This window comes from Manduca sexta, chromosome 28, assembly GCF_014839805.1.
Source record: "Manduca sexta isolate Smith_Timp_Sample1 chromosome 28, JHU_Msex_v1.0, whole genome shotgun sequence".
NCBI lineage: Eukaryota > Metazoa > Arthropoda > Insecta > Lepidoptera > Sphingidae > Manduca > Manduca sexta.
This window is the reverse complement of record NC_051142.1, coordinates 781146-803059: the sequence shown is the minus strand read 5'-3', so window position 1 is coordinate 803059 and position 21914 is coordinate 781146. Positions and strand designations below refer to the sequence as shown.

At 33.7% G+C, this 21914-nt stretch overlaps 1 protein-coding gene across 3 annotated transcripts in view; it reads right to left on the bottom strand.

Annotated features, from left to right (window-relative positions):
* The window catches only part of LOC115449365 (serine/arginine repetitive matrix protein 1), a 101180-nt gene that overhangs the window by 8854 nt on the left and 70412 nt on the right, over nt 1–21914 (bottom strand). For all 3 annotated transcript variants that reach the window (XM_037444269.1, XM_037444272.1, XM_037444270.1), the window contains exons 4-5: nt 3477–3574; nt 108–321 (exon numbers count right to left, since the gene is read on the bottom strand). In XM_037444269.1, the coding sequence (XP_037300166.1) occupies nt 108–321; nt 3477–3574 (312 nt within the window). The remainder of the gene's footprint in view (nt 1–107; nt 322–3476; nt 3575–21914) is intronic.

Below are 21914 nucleotides of genomic sequence, written 5' to 3'. Positions count from 1 at the left end.
ATTTCCGTTACTTTCAAAATTTGTCGATCGATTTTTAAACGATTCTGAAAGCTGATTGCATTTTCAGAAGTTAAATTTAATACTGTAATTACTACGAAATCTCTTACCTGATTAGAATTAAGCCGACTGGTAGACCACCTTCCGAAGCTGGTAGTGTGTGGTGAGAGTTGTGGTGGTGGCGGCTGCGCATTGGCGCCGCCGAGGCTGCCCAGGGAAGTGGTTTTGGAGTTGAGGCCACTCCAGCGCGCCGCCGACGCGGACGCGTCAGACAATCGCTTCCGAAGCAGGAAACCCTCCCGCGGGGCTGGTGCGTTTTTGTACCTGCAGGCAGGAACGAGGTTAGTGTCATTTATCATTCGAAATCAAGCCGTCCTACATACGACCGGCATTTTAATATGACAGAGTTAGACAATTATTGTTGTCTGAAATAGCAGATTCTCCTTGCAGCTTATTAGTGTATTTATGTACTTGTTTATAAATATATATTTATTACGTTTTATAATTATTACATACATTTGTTTCATCGTTACTTTTATTATTTATTTTCTATTATAGATTCGCCTCTGTTTATCACTTCAACATCGTAAGGTTGATGGGGAGAGAATGCCCATGGCATTAAGTTTGTCTGTACACATTGTGTGCGAAGTGTATTACATTTAATTATATATTTTAATTGAAGGGAATAGGACCGACAAAATTTATAGTGAATCTGAACGTTGAAAAGTAAAGAAATGATTTAACTTATGTATTCAATATTTTAATCAACAAAAACTATATGCAATATGCAACTATGTGCAACTACGTTAACTACAATCAGTATGTTATAAATAGTTATATCATTCCGTTTATAAGTACCTTTTCTTATTATTAGTTGATTGGAGCTATATCAGATGCCCTTGTATGATAAGATAGTCAATAACTGGTCAGTACTTTAAGTAATTATTGTAATAGAACTATCTAGCCAGCAAAGGTCAATGTCAATGTCGTATGAATAACGGAAATCGCTTTTACGCTATTATATAAGTCTTAAAATAGCAAGACACAGTTATAAACTATTAAGAGAACGGGTTATTTCCTATCCTGTAATTTTATTGAGGTTAGATGTAGACTGGATTTTTTATCTTTGAATTCATATGTACCGTTTAGAACAAATTCAGTTCTGTTTGTATATATGAATATTGTATATGCCGGAAAACGTGTATACGAATTTGGATAAGTTAGAGTTTCTACTAAAATGTATTTATTGTATAGACCATATGGACAGAACGGGATCTGGCTCAAGGATAAATTAGCACACAGTTATTAATGGACGTTCACTTAGTATAGTGTTTCATTGAAGAACTGAGATTTTTGTTAGACATTGTAGCGTTTCGGGCTAACTTATTGTAAAAACTATAAAACATGTTAGAACCGGGAAAATACCATAAAATTATAAAGTGTTTTTGCGTGATGCACGAATCCATTACTTCAGTTAGACGTATAATGGTTGTCTACGTAGAATAATCTCCGAATGGATACCAAATTAGAATAATCTCCGAATGGATTATAGTAGATGAAGGACGGGGAGAGATAAAACTACTTATATTCAAAAACAATTCATTGACGTAATGTTTGAAAATTTATTTTATATTTTTTATGATTTATTTTACAGTGTTAATGCCATTTTGTAAGTATAAGCTAGTTTATTGATAGAGACAAAACTCCACTAATAAATTCGGCTGCTATTTTACAGCGTATCTTATTACTTGATGTATAATGTCATTGCCGTGGCAGTTTTTCCGATCGTCAATACGCCCAAAACGTATTCTGTACTACTTTGTACGCAAACTAAGATTTTATCAAAAGTTTTCCAATGTGACCTTTGTGACACGCCTGAGTTTCTGACATGTGTTTAGTTCTCAGACACAGTCGCCACTGAAACCTGTTGCTGCGGCGGCTAAAATCACACAGAGCTCTGCAAAGCATTTTCCAAGTGACATGAAAGTTTTCTTTAGTGTTTCAGTACTTAAAATGAACTCTAACGTGAGATTGCCTTTGAATTGTTTTTGAATATTAATTTGCCGTTAATCCGATATTCATTGCGTGCTTTTTAGGATCAAAATTATTTAGAAAAAATATTATATGCCTGATAATTGTTTGATATATAACATAGTTATTATTATTTTACGTAGTCTTAATATAAATTAAGAAAATAATAAGCAGAATCACACTATATATTTCTAAAGTGTAAGCTGAGAAGAAAGGTATTCACATTCCGCCTGCAATGCCTTCTATTAATTTCTAATTACCTTCCTACATGTAACAAGCTGCGATTTTTAACCATCGTCACCAATCAAATCAGTCACAGGTGCCGTTAGTTAAAAAAAATTGTATAACCTAAATTATATCGAACACAATTTTATTATTTTCAACCACAATTGCCACAATCTCTATTGAAGGTCATCTTTCTAGTTGTCAGAATTGTTTCTTGCATTAATAAGATGCTTATTCCGCGTTAGTACGAACGACTGCAATTAGGACTCTGTTAATTGAAATAAAGGCCGGGCATTAATTATCGTGGGACACTGTTATGAAGATGAAGTACGCATTAGCATATTACTGGGTTAATAAGACTTATCAAACTGCTCAAGATTAGGCGTTCAGGAAATTGCTCTAGTAAGGCACTGTTCAATGTGTTTGTTAGTGATATTAAATATTAATTCGAGTTTATAATTATAGGGATAGCTATTTAATTCGGTAATGAAGGACCTAGGTAGCGTAGTTTGGTTATAAGGTATTTTAATGTCATTTATAATAATATCTTGCGATATTTCGGCATAATATGATAGAGTAAATTGTTTACATTTAATTTCAATCATACTAATTAAAATAGTTTCAAATTCTATTTTTAATATAGCTGAATGGAAACATGAAGTTATCTCAAGAAGTTTTTCTTCTAAATCTGATCCAATAAACAATGTAGAGCGTAGCCTCACGTACTCCTGTATCAATTGCCTGTCACTGCAACCTTGACACGTTAAGGCGTGAAGTGAAGCGAATAGGTTTATTATTAATTTAGTATAACATTACTTAGAAAGTTATTTGGTTGCGTAAGTAACAGCGACCAGTCTGTTCGATTTTGGAACTGCAAGGTGAAATATGCTCTATATATATATATGGAAAGATAACTATTGGCTAGATAAGTGTTATATAGTCACATGAACACAAGATGGAATTTCAAAAACCATAGGTGTTAAAAACATGTTCTATAATCAATGAGAAACAAACGCAGTGGTCAAGATGTTTAGGGCGCAATTAATATTTTCCATCAATTCAATAAACAAAACCAGAAGTTTAATGTACTGCTATTGTCAGATAATAATGATTTGCACTACTCACAATTAGATTTGTTTAGGTGACTAAACGAATTAAATGTTCGAGGAAACGTTATTAGTAATGTGTTATGTACGGAAAAAATAATTATTGTAATCACTCACCATTCCGGCACATTGAGCTTCTGCAAGGACCTTTGCACCCGCAACTCGTGTTCCGATAAAACGCGATCCGAATTCTTCTGCAGTTCGTTCTCTGGAGGCTGTAACAAAAAAATAAAATTTGTTCAATATAAGTATGCCCAAATCACATTGTAAATGGTAATGGAAAATTTATTACCTAGAAAAGCAATTTCCCACTAACATGGCTTCTATAAATGGATTGAAATAATAGTCGTGATTGTTTTGCATAATTTATTCGAATGTATAATTTTAACGAAATTAGATTTGTTAGTCAGCAATTACCGATTCTTGACTATCATGATAAGTTTTCGGAACTAAACTGTATGTTGATTCATAGAATGTTCTGTCTGCTTTAATCGCCTTGTTTTCTTCAACATTGTCAAATCTCAAGTCTTTTAGCGATGACGAATCCATCATTTTGCCGTCAAATTTGAGACTTTGATATATTTTATATATCGCGAATCTAGCGTAGATAGCTTCGTCATCACCGTCTTCATCTTGAAGAGATCGTATTGATTGCACTTCATCGTGGGATTGGGCAATTATCTCTTCTGTTGATCGTATAGACTCGTTGCTTTGCACTATACTGTCATTAATGCCACATGCATGCACTATCTCAGACCAAGATGCGCAAGATTCTTCACCCGAAGCATTACCAGGGTTCATCTCCTCTATTTCAGGGTAGACTCCTAAACAATTATCATTATTTTCCGATAGTCCATATATAGAATCGTTCCACAAATCACTACACTCACTTTTAATATTGCTTAAGTTGAAACTAACTTTGCGTTGCGATTTTTTTAACGTCGAAGTAGTTGCTATAGTGCCAAGTTCAAGCTTCGTTTGCACTAACTTATCCTTTTCAAAGTCTGAATAATCTGGAACATCGATGTCATCAAAATCGCTGTCTCGTTGCGGTGTCACAATTGACTGTTCTGGAGGAACATTTTCCAAGTTTTCGATTGGCGGCGGAGGTGCACTTTCTAACAGGCGATTGAAAAAAGCGCGAATTCTGTCGTCATTATTAGTTGTCTCCAACTTCTTGCTAGTATCAGTCGTATTCCTGTTCATTTCCACAAGCGACGTGACTCTTCTTGAAACATTATTGATGGAGCCATTGGTGTTTGAAAGTCTGAAAGTGATTTCAGATGATGACACATATTTTCTTTGTGACACGAATTTTTTCACCTGTATTTTAGATTTCCATTCACGATGTTTGCTCTTAAAGCCATGTATACTTAACGAACTCTCATCTTCTGATTCACTTCTCGGTATCTCGGGATATATTGCATAATAAATGTCACGCGTGAGCGGTTTCACATATAAGTGTTCGGGTTTGATTTCTTCAAAAGGTTCCATTTCCTCCGTCACCCACACTGTGTCCAATCGATACCAAAATCCATTTCTTTGAAGCACCTCTTCAGTTGTCAAAAGCACTACCGACACCATTTTAGTGAAAGGTCTTTGCACTTGAATGAGAAAAATACAACTGAGATGAAACATTTTATAAGATTTAACATTAACACTCATTAGGGAATAAATATTTGGCTCAAATGTTTTCCTCACATAACATGTTATTTTCAAAATATGACACGTCATTAACGTAATGATCAACAAGTAAATAAATGGTTTACCATTTGTGAAAAACATTGATGATTAATTAAGCATGAATTCTCATTACGTAAACTGCGATCATCGGTTTAAAAAGTTTAAAATTGTCATCCGATATTCGGTCCAAATGATGGTTCAATGATTTGGAAAAATGACAGCTAAAATAATTTCAAGGGTCAGTTGAGCTTTTGCTCACAATCTTTTAACGGTATGAAAGTATCGCGGAGCTTTAAATTGGAAACAGAGCCGGACTCGAAAGAAAAGGAGCGGGGTTTGATTCCATGGAGTATAGAACTCACCCTGATATCGGATGAAGTTAGAAGTGCGCACGGACCCAGCAGTCCTACGCTTTCCCAGCAAGTCATCTCCACAACTATTCAGCACATTCACATACAGCGTCCGGCGAACTCTAATTCACCTACTGATAGAATTATCTTGATGCACCGTGCCTCCGTAATACCAGGTTACGTAAGTCAAGATAACTCGATGTAAAATTTGAAAACAAATAAAGCGACTACACACAAAGCTCCCGAAGGCCGGAGCCTCCAGAAGGAAGTGAAAGAAGCAAGCTGCAATATCGAAGCGGAAAGCGTTCGCCAATCAAATCAGAATAACGTTGCTTATTGAACGACAAAATCCAATTACGAGACTGAATCGGAGCGACCGCGGGGCTTCCGAGCTTAGGGTCGCTCTGCGGGCGGGAGCCGTCGATGATGCTGGGTCTGGCATGCGGCGAGCGGATCGGTCTCACGAGTCAGCCACTGCGGCACTCCGCGACGGCTGCAGGAGTCCGTGGGGACAGGCGGCCGCGGCGCTACCTCCCGCCCGACTGAGGCGCGCCGCGTGTCCTTGGACACAGCGCATGCGGCTTTCACACACCCTTACTATTAGATTCTAGTGCCTTTAACAATAATTGTATCACGATGACACATTTCTTGTTTGCTTCGGATGCTGCTAAGGTACGTCCTACATCGATTGTAACGATTTTCACATACGCTGCACATTCTAGTATTAGCCGGGCCAATTGTCTTCATCCTTTGTGTTACGTCGATATCCGACGGCGCTAGACGGTATTATGTAAAGATATTATATACAGAATCGCGCTCCTGTTTAAAATTCTTTATAATATAAACTTCAGCTTTAGACGACTGCTAAGAATGAGTAAGTTATGAAATGAAGCCGAAAAAAATAGGGGATTCAAATATTGCCGAGAATACGTTCGAAAAATATATTTCCATTTCTATAAAGAAATACTCGCGTGTACGATAAACATGTTGGAACTTTGACAATTTCATTGACGAAGGTCGATGCAAGATCTATAGCTCTTTGTGGTAACTTAGAATTTTATGTTTTATTTATAATACTGTCAAGGCGAATAACTGGTTTGCGTTAAAAGTGGGTGTGGCGTTGCGTGCCATGTTCGACCTCGTGTAACCCTGGATTACGAACAGCCTATTTAGGTTTATAGTTCGTAAAGATAAATTATAACCGCCAAGTTGATAACCGACATTTTTGTACACAATAGACATTTTTCCCACGGCGTTTGTTTTGTAATTGTGATAAGTGGCGGAACTAACGTGTCGAAAGATGTCGCTTAGAACATAAATTGTATTTCTATTATAGATTATTTATGTTTATTGGACTATTGTGGTAGGTCACGGAATTATTTCTTGAATAAAAATCATATCCTGTATCATTTTAATGCTATTGATGGTACTTATATGTTTTACATTTTTTTGTTATTGTATCTTTTATTATAGAACGCTGTCAAAAAATGTCAAGGTCTAGAAGCGCATTTAAGTGCATTTATAAGCAATAATTACCATATAAAAACTATAGAAAATTATACAATTGTTATTCTAATAATAAGTCAAAATTTCTATCTCAAAGTGTGTTTCTCATCAAAATGTCTCCTATACTTCAACAATTTATAAACGTGCAAAACAAACGAATAAATATGGATGTACGACATAGAAGTTACCTCCATGACATAGCATTTTTACAAATAACCAAATTCCTTACGCGTTCCCTTTTGAATTATTTCCAAAGGTAAGACACGAATATACCCCTGACCCAAATATACGGGGCAGTGCGTGTGTTCCCTACATTTAGATTAGTCTTTGGCCAAATGTAGATCAACAAAGCCGAAATTGGGCGGCTTTTTTTAATACTCTCGACTTGTGAAAGATGCTTCATATTTAATATTCTAATCCATACTGTTGGTGGTTGATGATACATAATATCCTTTAGAATTATACGACTTATGCTTGTTTTTCAGGAAAAAGTGGTAGCTTACTCGTTATCTCATTTCAGAAAAAAACTTAACTTGTTCCTGCGAATTTAGGAATAATACGTATATTTATAACAGGTACGACTGGAAATGTTTAGGGGAAGCCGATATTCATCAGTGGGTTTCATGGCGCTGGTGATGATGATGATGATGACGCATATACTTATACATTTCATAGAAAGTATTATTTGCACAATGAATCAATTGAATTTATCGCCGAGCTCGCATTCTAATATGATTAAATTAACCATTATGAAATTTAGTATAAATTACTTCACAAGTTTTAAGTTTTAAGTTGGCTTTGTGTACTAAACCACATTCACAATGTGGCCTGTAAATGCTAATGAACATTATGAACTCACGAAAGGTTCAAAAGTATTTATGTCTTCAATTACATTAATGTTAATCAGATTATAATTTAACAATTTATTCATGTTATAAATATGCTAAATGGAGGTCGCTGGTCAGTTAACATAATAGGTTATAAATAATTTAAACTTTTTGTTAAGCGTCTGATAGCCAAATTGCTATTTCAAAGATATCATGAATAAAAAAGCAAATAACGAGACTTTAGACTTGCAATTTTTATTTATTACCAAATTTATGAGAGCTTTGGTACGTGTACAAACGTTCCTTATTCTATCAAAAAAAATATGGTTGGCCTATGTTTTAAATAATGAGTCTAACATTCGAAGAGACAAAGCCTACTTCACGTAATTTATGAGACGTTTAATATGGTTATTATTTACTAAGGAATATTAATTTCCATATCCCACTTTTTTAATAATAATTAAAAAAAATATGTAGTACTAAAATTATACATTAGAATCCTTGGTAACATAATTACCGCTTATGGAAACTCCTTTGCCCCAACTCTATTATGAAATGTCATACTTAACCTACAGGTGGCGCTTTATTTAATTATTCTATTAAGAATACTAATACCAATATTATATATCAGTATTCAATTTAGTGTAGAGAAAATAAATATGTTTAATATGTTCTTTATTCTATTACTTCTTATCAGTAACTGTCAAAGTAATTATTACTTTCTTTTAAAACATGTGACACATCCTACATGTCTTTTTTTGTTTTCCTTAGCAGTACTCATCGTGGATATTTCTAGATCCATTCTTAATACTTCATATAAATGCATTTTGTTTCATGCTCACGATGTTATTGTTTCAATTAAGCGTAAAACGTTAGAGCTCTTCATAACTCGGTCTAACACAAACAGAATGTTAATCACTTACATAAATACCTCTGAGATATGTAAATAATGCTATTATTGTATGCAAATCCCAGTGTGTAGGTATTGCAAGTGTTAATGAAGACAATTTACATGTTCCTCGATAATAGATGGCGTGTTATGTCTAATTATCACACGTTGACGTCGTATAGTGTTAGAGCGCTCGTGCGAATCTTCGATGTCAGGGATTATGGGGAATTGGGTCAAACACGGGCCCGTATTGAGACGACTGAGGGTTTAAACCCTAAGGCAGAATATTTTAAATAAAATATGTGAAAATTTTAAATTAAAATTATTAATTATTATAAAATTAACATAGGACAGAGCGAAATTGAGCGTACGGAATATTAGAAATAGATTTGGTGAAATTATTCGTGTTTTAGAACCTCTTGGGCAGCTGCCCCTCCCTGCCCCCCATTGGCGCCACCCTTGGCAGTAAGTAATACAGTAAGTAACAAGTACGTGTACTATGGTTTATAACGGATACATGTCGGCCATAAACATGTAACCAACAAACCGCGTTTACTTTTATTAATGCAGAAAGGGTTTATGGCCCCTGCCAGCCCCTAGTTACGCCCCTGGTATGTGCTCGGGTTTCTGTATCAAGATTGTTCTGGGATTTGCCTTAAGGGCGTCGCGCTAATCACCGGAGTAACATATGGCGGCCATAAAAGGAAACTTGGTTGGTGTGTTAATAAAAGTAGGAAAGGTTATGCAGGAGCGTAATATAATATCAATGGCTCCTAAGTAAACTATTGTATGAGAAAAAATCGCGATTTTTACTTTATTAACTTTTCGTTATCTAAGTACTAACATACTCATTCAATATAATCTTTGTTCATTAACTTTTTTTCTTATTTTTTCAGGTATGTTATAAAATGTTTACTTTAATATATTGAATTCTATATGAATACATATTATATAACAGTCAACAATAACAAGAATAAACTGTAATTTATAAAAAATGGTTCATGTTTGTCAAAAAGTTTCATACAAAAGTAGTTAAAGCAATTACGTAAATCGTTCTAGAAACGAGGGGCTTCTTAGAAATAACAATTCAAAGAAATATCAAACAAATAACTTCACATAAATATGTAAGATATAAGAAATAAACGTAATGGGGTTCTTATCAAAGAGTTTTAGTACAATGAACTTCGTCACAGTTGACCTTTGAAGAACCGCTTGAATTTTACCCAAATGTAATAACCAAATATCATATAACTTTATCGATACTCTTTTTAATTGAGTCGTGACATGTTACCAAACATATAGGTCTTATCTGTTTCATAAGAGAAAGTTTAAGTATGAAATATTATATCTCTAATCATTTTATTCCAAACAATAACATTATACTGTTTTAGGAGCAAAAGATAGAGCCAGAATCAATACATAATATTCACGAAGTTGCATATATCAAATACTCGTACTTTAGATGACATAAGAAAGAACGCTATTCCATGCTGAGAAAGGCAATTAATTTGAACACAACTCAATTAAATTGAGGACAAAAAATGCCATTACACTGAGCACACATCGCTTTGATCGGCCGCTTTGACGTCACGTAATGAAAACCGGAAGCGCAGACTGTGGCATCGTTCCGCCAAAGCTTTGCATACCGAAATGTAAACATTGTATATTTATTGTTATCAAAGCGTGCGTTCGTTTCGCCGATTCACATTTTCCGTACATTCGAATTGGCGTCTTTCCAACGTTCGATGCGCTTTCCGACCTATTTATGATTTGACAGTTTTGGAACGTTACTTTTTTAAATACAGAACGACATGTGTTTGATACATCGTAATTCGAATCTACGCGATCTTTCAACCATACAGCTGCTTATTTTTTTCTATATTATTATATTTATAGATAGATACCTAAAACTGTTCTTTCTGAGCCCTCTTGAAGTTAATTCAACCCTCTACCACCATCCGTCATCCCTTGAAAATAATAGCCGTCGCTTCTCACGTGTCTGCCAAAATATTTGTTGGCAGTACAAATAATGTTAATCGAAATGCATATTTATATAAACCAAATTACTATTATATTTAGATGGTTTTAAATACATTACTAGTAACGATTATTAGGTATCTTTTCGGTAATTTATCTTAGGACGAAAGGTATTTTTTTTTACTACATTCCTGAATTGGTTTATATATTGACTTTTTTTGGCTTTGACTCTCTAATTAGCGTCATTTATCGATAGTAAGCCATTGTGTACGTTTTAAACAGACTAATTATTTTAATTATGCCGTAATTCCTTCTTTAATGTCAACGTGACTAGTGTATTATTCTATTTGTAATGATAATAGCTTGAGTACGTGAGAAAATAAATATTTCACCATTAGTTTTGTTTTGTAAGTCGTAACCACTATGTTTTTGTAATATTTTTACTAGATACTATTTATTTATAATTTCCATGTTTTAAACCTTATTGCTGTAGCGTTATGAGCCACTGGTTTGTATAGTTAATGTGAAAGAGTGTTATTATTATATTTGATTATTTTTCCATTCGTTTTTAGAACGTGTGATATATGGAGAAAATATAATGTTGAAACTGTGGTGTTCACGTAATATTCTAAGATTTAGTAATTCTACAAAATCTATATCTTTACTATTACATAAAACTAAATAGTTTGTATGTTTGAACGCACTAATGTCAGGAACTCCTAAACAGTTATTGTTTTTTTTCACTACGTTGCACCTGAGTACTATGGGCTACTTTTGTTCCAAAGAAACCTTTTCACGCAGGCGAAGTCGCGAGCAAAAGCTAGTTATAAATAAAGTTAAGATTGTCACGTAAATGTCACAAAATTCGTGTCACGTTATTTTCATTCGGTTCCCAAATTACAAACACGAAACGTTATCACACGCTACAGAGTTAATACGAAAAACATTAATTTCCTTTTGATGTGTATTGGTTACAGATATAGATCTGTGATATTAAAGTATCGCATATATATCCAAACGTAATATTAATTTTTATCCTTCATGATATTTTGATTTATGCATAATCGCTATCGCAGGCATATATTGTATATATTATTTCTTGTGTGTTTTTTCGAGACAATTTTAAATAAAACAATTGTGATTTTTGGCTTTTTATAGTTTGAGTAGCTTTAATTGGAAATTCAACTATATTGAAACTAACAAAAAAATAATACATTTTATATTTTGTATGTTCGTAATGGATAAACTCAACAACTACTTCACCGAATAGGTATATCCTTCCATTAATTAGTAGCTATTATTACTGAATGCTATAGGAATTTTAGCCCGGTATTAGCCCGGACGGAGCCGAAAGCAAAATATAATATATAACAATAATTAAATGCATCCATGCCTGTATAATCTACTTCATAATTTGCAGTACACTAACTCTATAATCAACAAACACGTCAACAAGTAAGTGAGATAGGATTCCGTCGAGGGTAGGAAAGCCATCACCAACTAATCCACACAATATCCTGCCATCTGTCCGCCGCAGTCAATCTAGCTAAGTGGGTGCCGCGACTGCGTCCACTAGTAAATTGGATAAAATTGACCACTCAAACTATCGTCCGTTTGTAAAGTCAATGATGCCATGGGCTTGGAATATTTTATCTGGATGTGGATGTTCCGGATTAGAATTGGATCTTCCCGTGGTAATCGGATGCCGTTAATGGTGTTACAAGGTGTTCTATTTCTATGTAATTGTGGGAAGTTATTAGGCTTTAACCTAATGCTTTAATTCAGTGCCTTCTGCAAACTGATGGTTAGAGTCTAAGATGTATTCACGATTGCATAATTTGTTTAGTGCTAACGCGTACTGTGGATATCCTGCAATCGATTTCCAGATAGATAAAGCAAGAATGTTCCGAGTTATTCAATCAGAAAGCTTTGCGTATGTGTTTTAAAACTAAAAATCTTACGTGATTTGGGATAAGACTATCACGGTTATCATATCATAGCTCTAGCTCGCGACTCCGCCTGCGTGAAGAAGTTTATCTGGAATAGGAAGTAGCCTATTCAGGAATAAGGTAGCTGGCTCGCTATTAGTGAAAAAAAAATCAAAACTGGTTTAATAGTTCCTTATATTAGCGCGTTCAAACAAACTTTTCAGCTTTATTTATTAGTATAGATTTGTCGAATAGCGACATGGATTGGCCAAACTTACGCACTAGTTACGTTCCTAAGGATTTTATCGCGGTTTTAATATTTTTAATTTTCTCTCGACGTTTCGAAGACTTTGCAGCCTTCGTGGACACGGGTCTTTGCAGTCATCCGAAAAATAGTTTAATTTTAATGTCTAACATTCGCGTAAATATAAGAAAGCATTATACATTTCTCAGGTTTTTCATTTGGGGTGAAGCTGAGCTGAGGATAGTAAAGTATTCTAGAATAATGTCTGGCCAGCGGACGATCGTAAACTAAGATTTTATTGCAACTCGTATACGAGCCTCAATCTTCACATGCACGAATGAGGTCGGCTGTAAAAAAAGTTCTGTTAATTCTGTAATATTCTGTGTATATAAATCAATCGATAAAGCTTCTAAGAACATAATTGTGATATTTATCAAAGATCTATTTAATAACTCTTCTAATTTTTTATCATAAATTATTGTATTTATGTGTAACTAAATGTGCCCGCGCCCCGCCCTCATGGAAATCCTAATATACTATTAACTTAAACCTCCCTCAAAAATTGCACTACGTTTTAGTAAAAACTGTAAAAAAATCCGTTCAGAAGATTTTGGGAAAATCCGTTGCATACAGACAGTTTTTAGGACTTCGTGTTTGCAATATGTATAGATAGATTTATCACCATGAATCGTATATATTTTTGCTATATATCGCTCTAATTACATGTTCCAGAATTGTTAATTTGTGGGAATCTTCAAAGAAACGAATTTGTGTTTGTGACCATTTTTAAGTTGCTATAAATTGATCATATTAAAGATAAATAAAAAATGCAACCTATAGCAAGAAAAACAGAAATTAGATTTTAGACAATTCCCACAAATTAACAATTTTGGAATAGGTCATTGTTTTATTAAGAGAGCACATTATATTTTTAGCGTATCAAATGATGCAAAAATAAATATTAAATAGAATTATTGCATAGATTCAAAGCAATACTAAGGATCAAGAGCATCAGAAAGAGGGAAGTGTGACCCGCATACATCTCATTTAATTTTTATTGGCCGCCATTACTCACTGTAATTTCATTTGTATCTTCGTAATAAATCTTTATAACGCTTTTATCGTAAACGGTAAGTTGAAATCATGGGGAGTGTTAAGGGTTGGGTGTTATTCCGAAAGAAATGCAAATGAATTAATTACGCAAATACTTTTAGAAATACTTAATAATGATTTATTATTGTCATAACGTTATAAGTAATGTCGCTTGTAGAGATTACTACGTGGGAAAACACGCAAAGTAAAATTGTGTAAAATGTTTGTCTATAAGTCCGCTCTGTGACCACAAATACTGAATTCTTCAAAATCTTCGAAACGTCGAGAGAAGTTATAATATAAAAACGCGATAAAATCCGTAAAATAGTTTTATTTTTAGTAAACCCATCATTGATATTTCTAAACAGTGCATTCGGGTAAAATCGGATAAGGGAAAGATCGTACATAAGCGGCAAAGCCGTTTCTTTTTGTCCCAGCCCTTAAAAAGAAACAGCCATCATATTTCTCAGCTGATGCTACGATGAAGAACAGGTGAGCTGTGTGTAATCAAACCAAAAAGGTCGATTTGGCTTTTTTTAACACTGAACGGGATTTCTACTTGAATTTTGGACCTTATCATACTAGCTTTAAAAGCTTTATTAGAACGAAGTCCGAACTTATGCTGGGAACGCTCGACCTTTTTTAAGGGTTTTAAATTTATATAGAAATATTATCACCTAAATTTAAGCTTACACGCAGATAATTCAAAATTGATTAAATTATCACATAAAGTAGCTTTAATGCCGGCATCACTTAAATATTTAATAAGAAAAAGATATTCGAGACTGTAATTTCGATTTCTCTCAACTCATGAAAAAACCGTCCGAATATAGCCGAACGCACCTTAAATAGTTTCTTCAAATTTAATTTCATCAATGAAATGTTCGGTCGTAATTTCTAAATATTTTCGATTTGCAAACCGTATTATTTGTTATATTTCGTAATTTTGGGGTATCAGAATTTCAAACATATTTTTGGAAATAGATCACGATTTAACATAATAAAACATTTGGTTTTATGATACGTATTTTAGTTATGAGTCAGTTTGTTTATTTTACATTCGTTTCTGTGTGGTATTAAATATAAAATACATACAACATTGGAGAATGTTATTGCTCTATTTATGCATAGATCTATTATGTACATATTTGGATTTTTTTGTTTTTTCAACGTACTATATATCTATCTATAGATCTGCTGCTAATTCTAGAATTATTTTACAAATTAGAAGCTACCACAATACTTAAATATGGTATCTTTCGCGATTATAGCAAATTTTCACTGAAAAAGATTTAGAATCATGTTTTATGTATAGTAATTTGCACATCAAATATAGGTATCATAGACCTTTATACTAATGAGCCAACGAAAGAAAAATCATAAGATAAAAAACTTCTTTTGAGTTACTTTTTTACTCTGAACTTATATTTACAATGTGCAACGATAGAAAAACACATTTAATTACAATAACATACAAATCATATTTGAACCTTTTCAAAGCAAGTTTTTCACATAGAAGCTAATCCATTAATGAACTGATCCATCACACATGAGACAGTTTGTAAAGTTGTTAAGTTCTGTAAACAGACCCTTCAAGTCGTGATGAATGTAAGTTGGCTAGAAATAGCCGTACTGCGTCATTAGACTGTGCCGTAGGTCATAAACTGCGGGAGGTGTCGTAAACTAGCAGATGTGCAGTCCGAAGTTCCGCGGTTGCGTTCCCGTTAGTTTACTTCCGTGTGAACAGTTCCTTATTTGTTTAATTTGTTTAGCGAAAGTTTATTACTATGTGAATTAGACTTGTTATTATGCGCAGTTTCAGTTATTGCATAGTTTCTTAATTTTATGTCGCCGCGAAAAAGCTTGAATCATTTTTTCTCTGAAAATATCTAATATTGTAAAATTGAAGCACTACTTTAAAACCAGACTTATAAATACTGCCATAGCCTCGTAATTGTAAGCTCTGAATATATTTGTGTACAGTAATCAAACTACGGATTGCATAGAGATGACTCTACTTAACATATTCTACTCCATTTCGTTTTATTCAGACAGTAGTATCTTAAAACAGACAACACATTAACAATATAAAACCTATTATATCCATGTTGTAAATAATAAATATTACTCCCATAACTTCTCACTTAGACCACCAACATAGAACCATGGAACAGGGCGCGATTATTTTTGGATAAAATGCATTCTTTGGCACGATTTTTTGTTGCGCAAGTGTGGACGCGAAGTTTATGTTAGGCAACATTTAATTATTTCACGTTGGCTGAGAATATCTAAGATGTGTGAAACGCGGAACGAAATTTTTTCACACGAACACAATGCATCGATGAATCATAGTTTATTTTGTATATTAAATATTTTGAGTGGTTTTTATAGGCTTTTAATAAGAACGTGAGGGTTGTGTTTACAGTTTCGTTTTTAAACTACGCTTAAAGTAGAGATGGGAGATGCAAAATGTAATCATTTCTATCATGTACACTTTTTGGGGCTAACATTCCATTCTCCGATGTAAGAAATTTTAGTATTCCGATACCTATATGATATTGGTATCAGACTGAAATTGCTACAACACGATATTTTGCGGTTGTATCGTGAAAGCATCTCGTAAGTGGTTAAACAGTAATGGTTACAATATCTTTATGACATTATTGCTATCATTAAGTATTCTTCTTCACACGGCTTGGAAAGTGAAAGTAATATTAGAAGTACAAAATGTTTTATTAATACAAGTCTTCAGCAATTAAAATCACTGCAAATTCATGATTAACATACTGTAATAAATGTTAATATTGAATGTAGTTATATATTATGAATTTTACATCAAACATTGTACGTTGATACACAAAGAGAGTCTAGACACGTGTCTAGACAAAAGCCAGTAAATGCCTAGATTTAATATTGATTATTGAGTGGTTTCCAACCGAAAATATAATCTACTGTAAGTTTCAAGTTAGGCAATAGAGATTATGTTTCATAATGTTCTTAATTTTATATAATTTACCTAGTATACAATGGCTGTCACTTTTAGGTATAATGGTAAAATAATTACAAATAAATTTTACCAAGTCGGTTATAATTGTACAATCGTCACATTGCTAATTGTAAAAATGCTACGATATTGTTTTTATTATATGCCGTGTATCCTTCGTTGGAGGTCCTTAAATAAATAAACACATAAAATTGGTTTAAGCGAATTTCGATCGATTATCCGCTATTCTTTATTATTATAGCTTCTGTGTCTGAATAAGGTTTTCCAGGATAGATAGATAGTTAGATAGGCTATGATAGATAGCATAGTATAGGCAGTATAGATAGGCTATGGTACTCAGAAATAATGAAGCTACTAGAGAAAATTTTAAAATCCGTTTAGTAGTTCTTGAAATTTTCGCGTTCAAGCAAACAGACTCCTCAGCTTTATATATTAGTATACATTAAATACACGTCTAATCCTTTAAAGTAAATAGTCCCAATAATCCAAAACAAAAACCATAAAAGATTAACCAAGACTGATCCCAGACAGCTATATCAGCTTTGAATTAACAATGGGTATTGTGCATTTGTAGCCATCGCATAGAAGCTGTAGCCAAAGGCTGGGATTGAAAGCGTATCCTTTGAAAGGCTCGCTGGCGTATGAAAGCGCTGCAGAATGAACGTTTGCTGAATGGCTAATGTCGCACATTGAACGCGGTGGTTGCGGATCTGTGACCGGGTGCTTCTCAGCCATTTGTCTTTTTTTAATTTAAATAACGAGGGACTGCTGGGTGCAGCGTTTTGATTGTAGTTCTTAAGCGGGGGTAGTAATGAAGGATTTACAATTACATCGCGACTCCGCATGCGTAAAAGATTATTCTGGAATAAAAGTCCTGCTATATATTTTCCCTGGATAAAAAGTAGCTTATGTCCTTCAGAGGGTCTCAAAGTATCTCTATACTAAACATCGAAACCTGTATGGTATACATAACTTCAAAAATGTATGTTTGCTTTATTAATACCTAAACGATTACCTTTGACCGCTCCATAAAAAAATAATGGAACATATTTGAAATACGCTAATGATCGCAATTTAGATTATGACTTATGGTGGACGCTTTAATCTCAATACCGCCATTATTGAGATTTAAATATAGTAGCAGTATGTAGAAGGACATCGTAGTACATCGTTATTTATAGTCATTACAAGGTTTATAGTGTTTAATGATGAGTTTCATATTCTATCTATGCAGTGAAGCATCGATAACGTTTTGTATGCACATTTTAAATATTCTGACATCATCTGGCATACATATGCAGATCAGCGTACTCGTTTATTTCTTAGTTTGTTTGTTACCTATAACTGTGGGAAAGAACTGAGTTTGAAAGCTATTATTAAGTTCAAAATCTTAATATTTTCTTTGTGTTATATGGTTTTCGTAATTGCGGGTAAATTTCCGCAAAGTAATTTGAATAATAATTATCAATTTCCAATTTAGGTGAATGAAATTGATTAAGCGTAAAAATTTTTAGATTTCAAGGTGTTTAAAATATAGCAAAATTTACACGTTAAATAAACCATTCGTAATAATGATTCAAAATTGATTTTATAATATTAAGACTAAAGATTATACAGTTATGAAAAAAGAAAAGATTACTAAGAATCATGTCCAAACTATAAAACCTAAATGTTATTAAACAGAAAAAAATTAAAATCAAACATCAATAACGTACGAAGGAAGTAATAAAAACACAATCGGAGTCTATTTGCGAGAACATAACTGACCTTTATCTTCAACAAAAGCATCGATACACAACAAACCTGTAATTACCAATGCATAACGGACTCATAATCAAATAAAAGCCACTCAGAGCTCTGTTAATTTGATTATTTACGTGAGCAAACAGCCGTGCGCATTTTAGAAATAAATTAATACCGCTCTCTACTCACTGGAAAAGTTTAATCAGATCGTGTTGATTGAAATGATTATTTACCTGGAACAAAGAACAAATTATTTATTAGTATGATCGTTGACATAAAACATAAAAATATATAGACTTCGTGAAAATTGAAATATTTTGATGAGATCGATTTCTTGAAATCCCGTTTTTAGGTCGTAGGGGCGAGCGAAAATGTATACACGAGTACCAAATGAATACCTTCCCACGATGTATTAGAGGCCGCGTTATTTACTATATTTGGTTTAATTCCAAACCAGGGCTACTGATGTGTTTTCAAATCGCAAAATTCTGATATTTCAATGCTCTACGTGGGACCGCGACGAAGGTTTATGTACCTCTTGTCCATTTGTTGTGGAAAGATAATATACATTTTGAATATACGATTTAACTTCTGAATATTGACCCTATATGATTAATTAACTTAAAAGTGTAAAAGTGCAAGAAAGACTAGAGATAGTTAACTAGCTACTAGTTAGGTTAGCATAAGACATGAGTCGGTAACTTTGAAAACGTAAAAGGACAAATCTTTAACACATTCCTTAACCGTTTTATTACGTCATTTTGTAGCTCCTAAAGTGGCAAAAATGACCATCTCTGTATACTAGACTATGAATACAGCATGAAAAGACTTGAAAACGATAAAATGTACACTATTTTCCTATAAAAAAAGTCAATAATTCATAAAGAAATGCCAGGCGTAAAGCGATACGAGACTGCGTCAAAGCGAGCGTTGGATGGTAATTGAACACTTCCTTGCTTGGCCGCTGTATAAATTTCTGCACTCCTTTTACGTCATGAGTTCCTGGTACTTTGGTAACCAAATGAAGTCTTCAGATATATCAATAACAAAGTTTTATTCAATATCTGTTGAATAATCGAGTCTGGACATAATATATTATTTGATATTTTAAGGTCAGGGATTTTCTGAATTCAATCTGAAATTGTTATATAAGCCTAACGAGATTCTTTGTAATCTATAATCTAATATACTTTTGGAAGTACGGGAAGAAATATGTCGCATCTTGCTTATTATTTGCGAGTGATTAAATTTATGTTCTACTGGAAAACCTTCACCTTTATACGATTGTTGGGTTATACTTCAAAGCCGGAATCGATCTTGCAAGTTAATTATTCAAGACTCTATTGTCCACCAAGTTGCTAAGGTCGTCTTTCGTATATACAATATCATATCTATGTACATATATGGTTCATAATAGTATGTTTCAAAACACCCCACGTACGTAAAAGGAGTCTATATTCATTGACACAACAATGCAGAATGTGGAAACCTACATATCGCTCCATATCAAACGGCTGCTATTCTTTAGCTCGCATTTCCATAAGACGAGGAACCGTAGTACGCAACCAATATGTTGGCGATATATGAATTTCAAAACATTTCCATATTGGTTTGCCGCGACATCTGCAAGGGAAAATTGATTGCCCCAGCATAGAAAAATATTCCTAACGTTTACATTGTCATTTTTCCGTCGATAAAATTTTGGGCTTTATTGCATAACTTACCACACAAAATTCGTCAAAGTCGATTAAATATGTCCTGCATTTAAAGATTTTGAAATGGGTAATAAATATGTTGGTCTAAATGTATTGAAAGGTCTAAGTGTATTGAAAGTAAAAGAAAGTGTTTGCCAACTGTCTGCGACGTCTATGACATTGCAAATAAAAAGCTTCCAAGTTTGTTTGTCGTCTTTGTTTTGTCAGTAGATGGGCAGTTTGCCTTGTGTAACAGTAGATGGCGCTAGGCAAAAGCGACGATCTTGGCGACGATTCTATGAAAATGACACAGACAGATCGACTCTACATTTTTTGCTTGTAGTTACTTAGGACTTGTAAACTATACCTATTTATCTAAATACATTAAATCGACTCTAATTACATCATCACAGAAATATATAATATTATTTACTTGTATATTCAATCCCATTATATTGTAGTTTAATCTGAAGCAATAAGCAACTTAGTATTTTGTTTCTTACGGTTTAGGACACTAAAATTTTAATTAATCACATTACATTCATCTTAAAATCGGTTATCTTAAATTAATTCTCCATAAACTTCCATTTTTAGAACCGTCTAACTCTAGTACATCTCTTTAGTTCTAATCCGGAATCGAGCCCCCCACGTCGTTATCAGCGCATTCCAGCGGATTAGATTCCTGCAGATGTAGTGACGTCACAAGATGGTTGCCGCGCCATAAAACAGAAATGTATTTATATCACATAAAAACAAGGGCTATTGGATTAAAAAAATGCATAATATTTTTTTCTATTAATTTTTTAATCTGAAGTCATTTTATGCAGCCACTTTTATCGTCGTGGGAAAATCTCAGTGCATCATAGAGGAGATAGGCAAAGACTCACATATTATAAAGCCATTCATAACCACTGACATCTTTGATTAACACACTAGACTCCGCGTCGCATCGTCTTGTGATTACGTTGTCGAAAACATGTTTCTTTCGCTTGTGTTTTGTACGTGTTTGTTATTTATACATAAAAAAAATAAAATTGCTGTTATTTAAGACAAAAATATCGGGAATTAAAGGTTTCCAATTAAAATATGTACATAGTCATTAACTGTGTATTTAGAATAATAAATTAACCAATTGAATTTGAAAATCTTTCGGGATATCGTTATGTTATTGCAAAAGTTACTTTACGATTAACACTAAAACAAACAGCTGCAACAAATCGGCGTACCATCTAGAACAGCACAATACATACAAGTCTCAATAAATAGTCCTGACAGGTAACTAGGGTGAGATCTGAATTTATTTCGTGTTAAAATCATAAATCATAAGTTCAAAACGGTTGAGTGGGAGCTAACAGTTGAGGGCGGAAACCGCAGATCAGCTCGCGTGGCTATAAATAATATTGGACGCACGTGTATATTATACTAGGCTGAATACTTCAAAGTGTAGTCAAACTTTGCATGTATAATCGCCTGAATATTGTGTTGGTTAAAGGTGATAAACAGTGGGTGATTTAAAAAATTACAAAGTATAGGCGAGCGTCAGAAGGATATGTATCAGTTGTTTATGTGTTTATTTATATCTCGCTAGTTGACCCGACAGACGTTGTCCCGTCTTAAC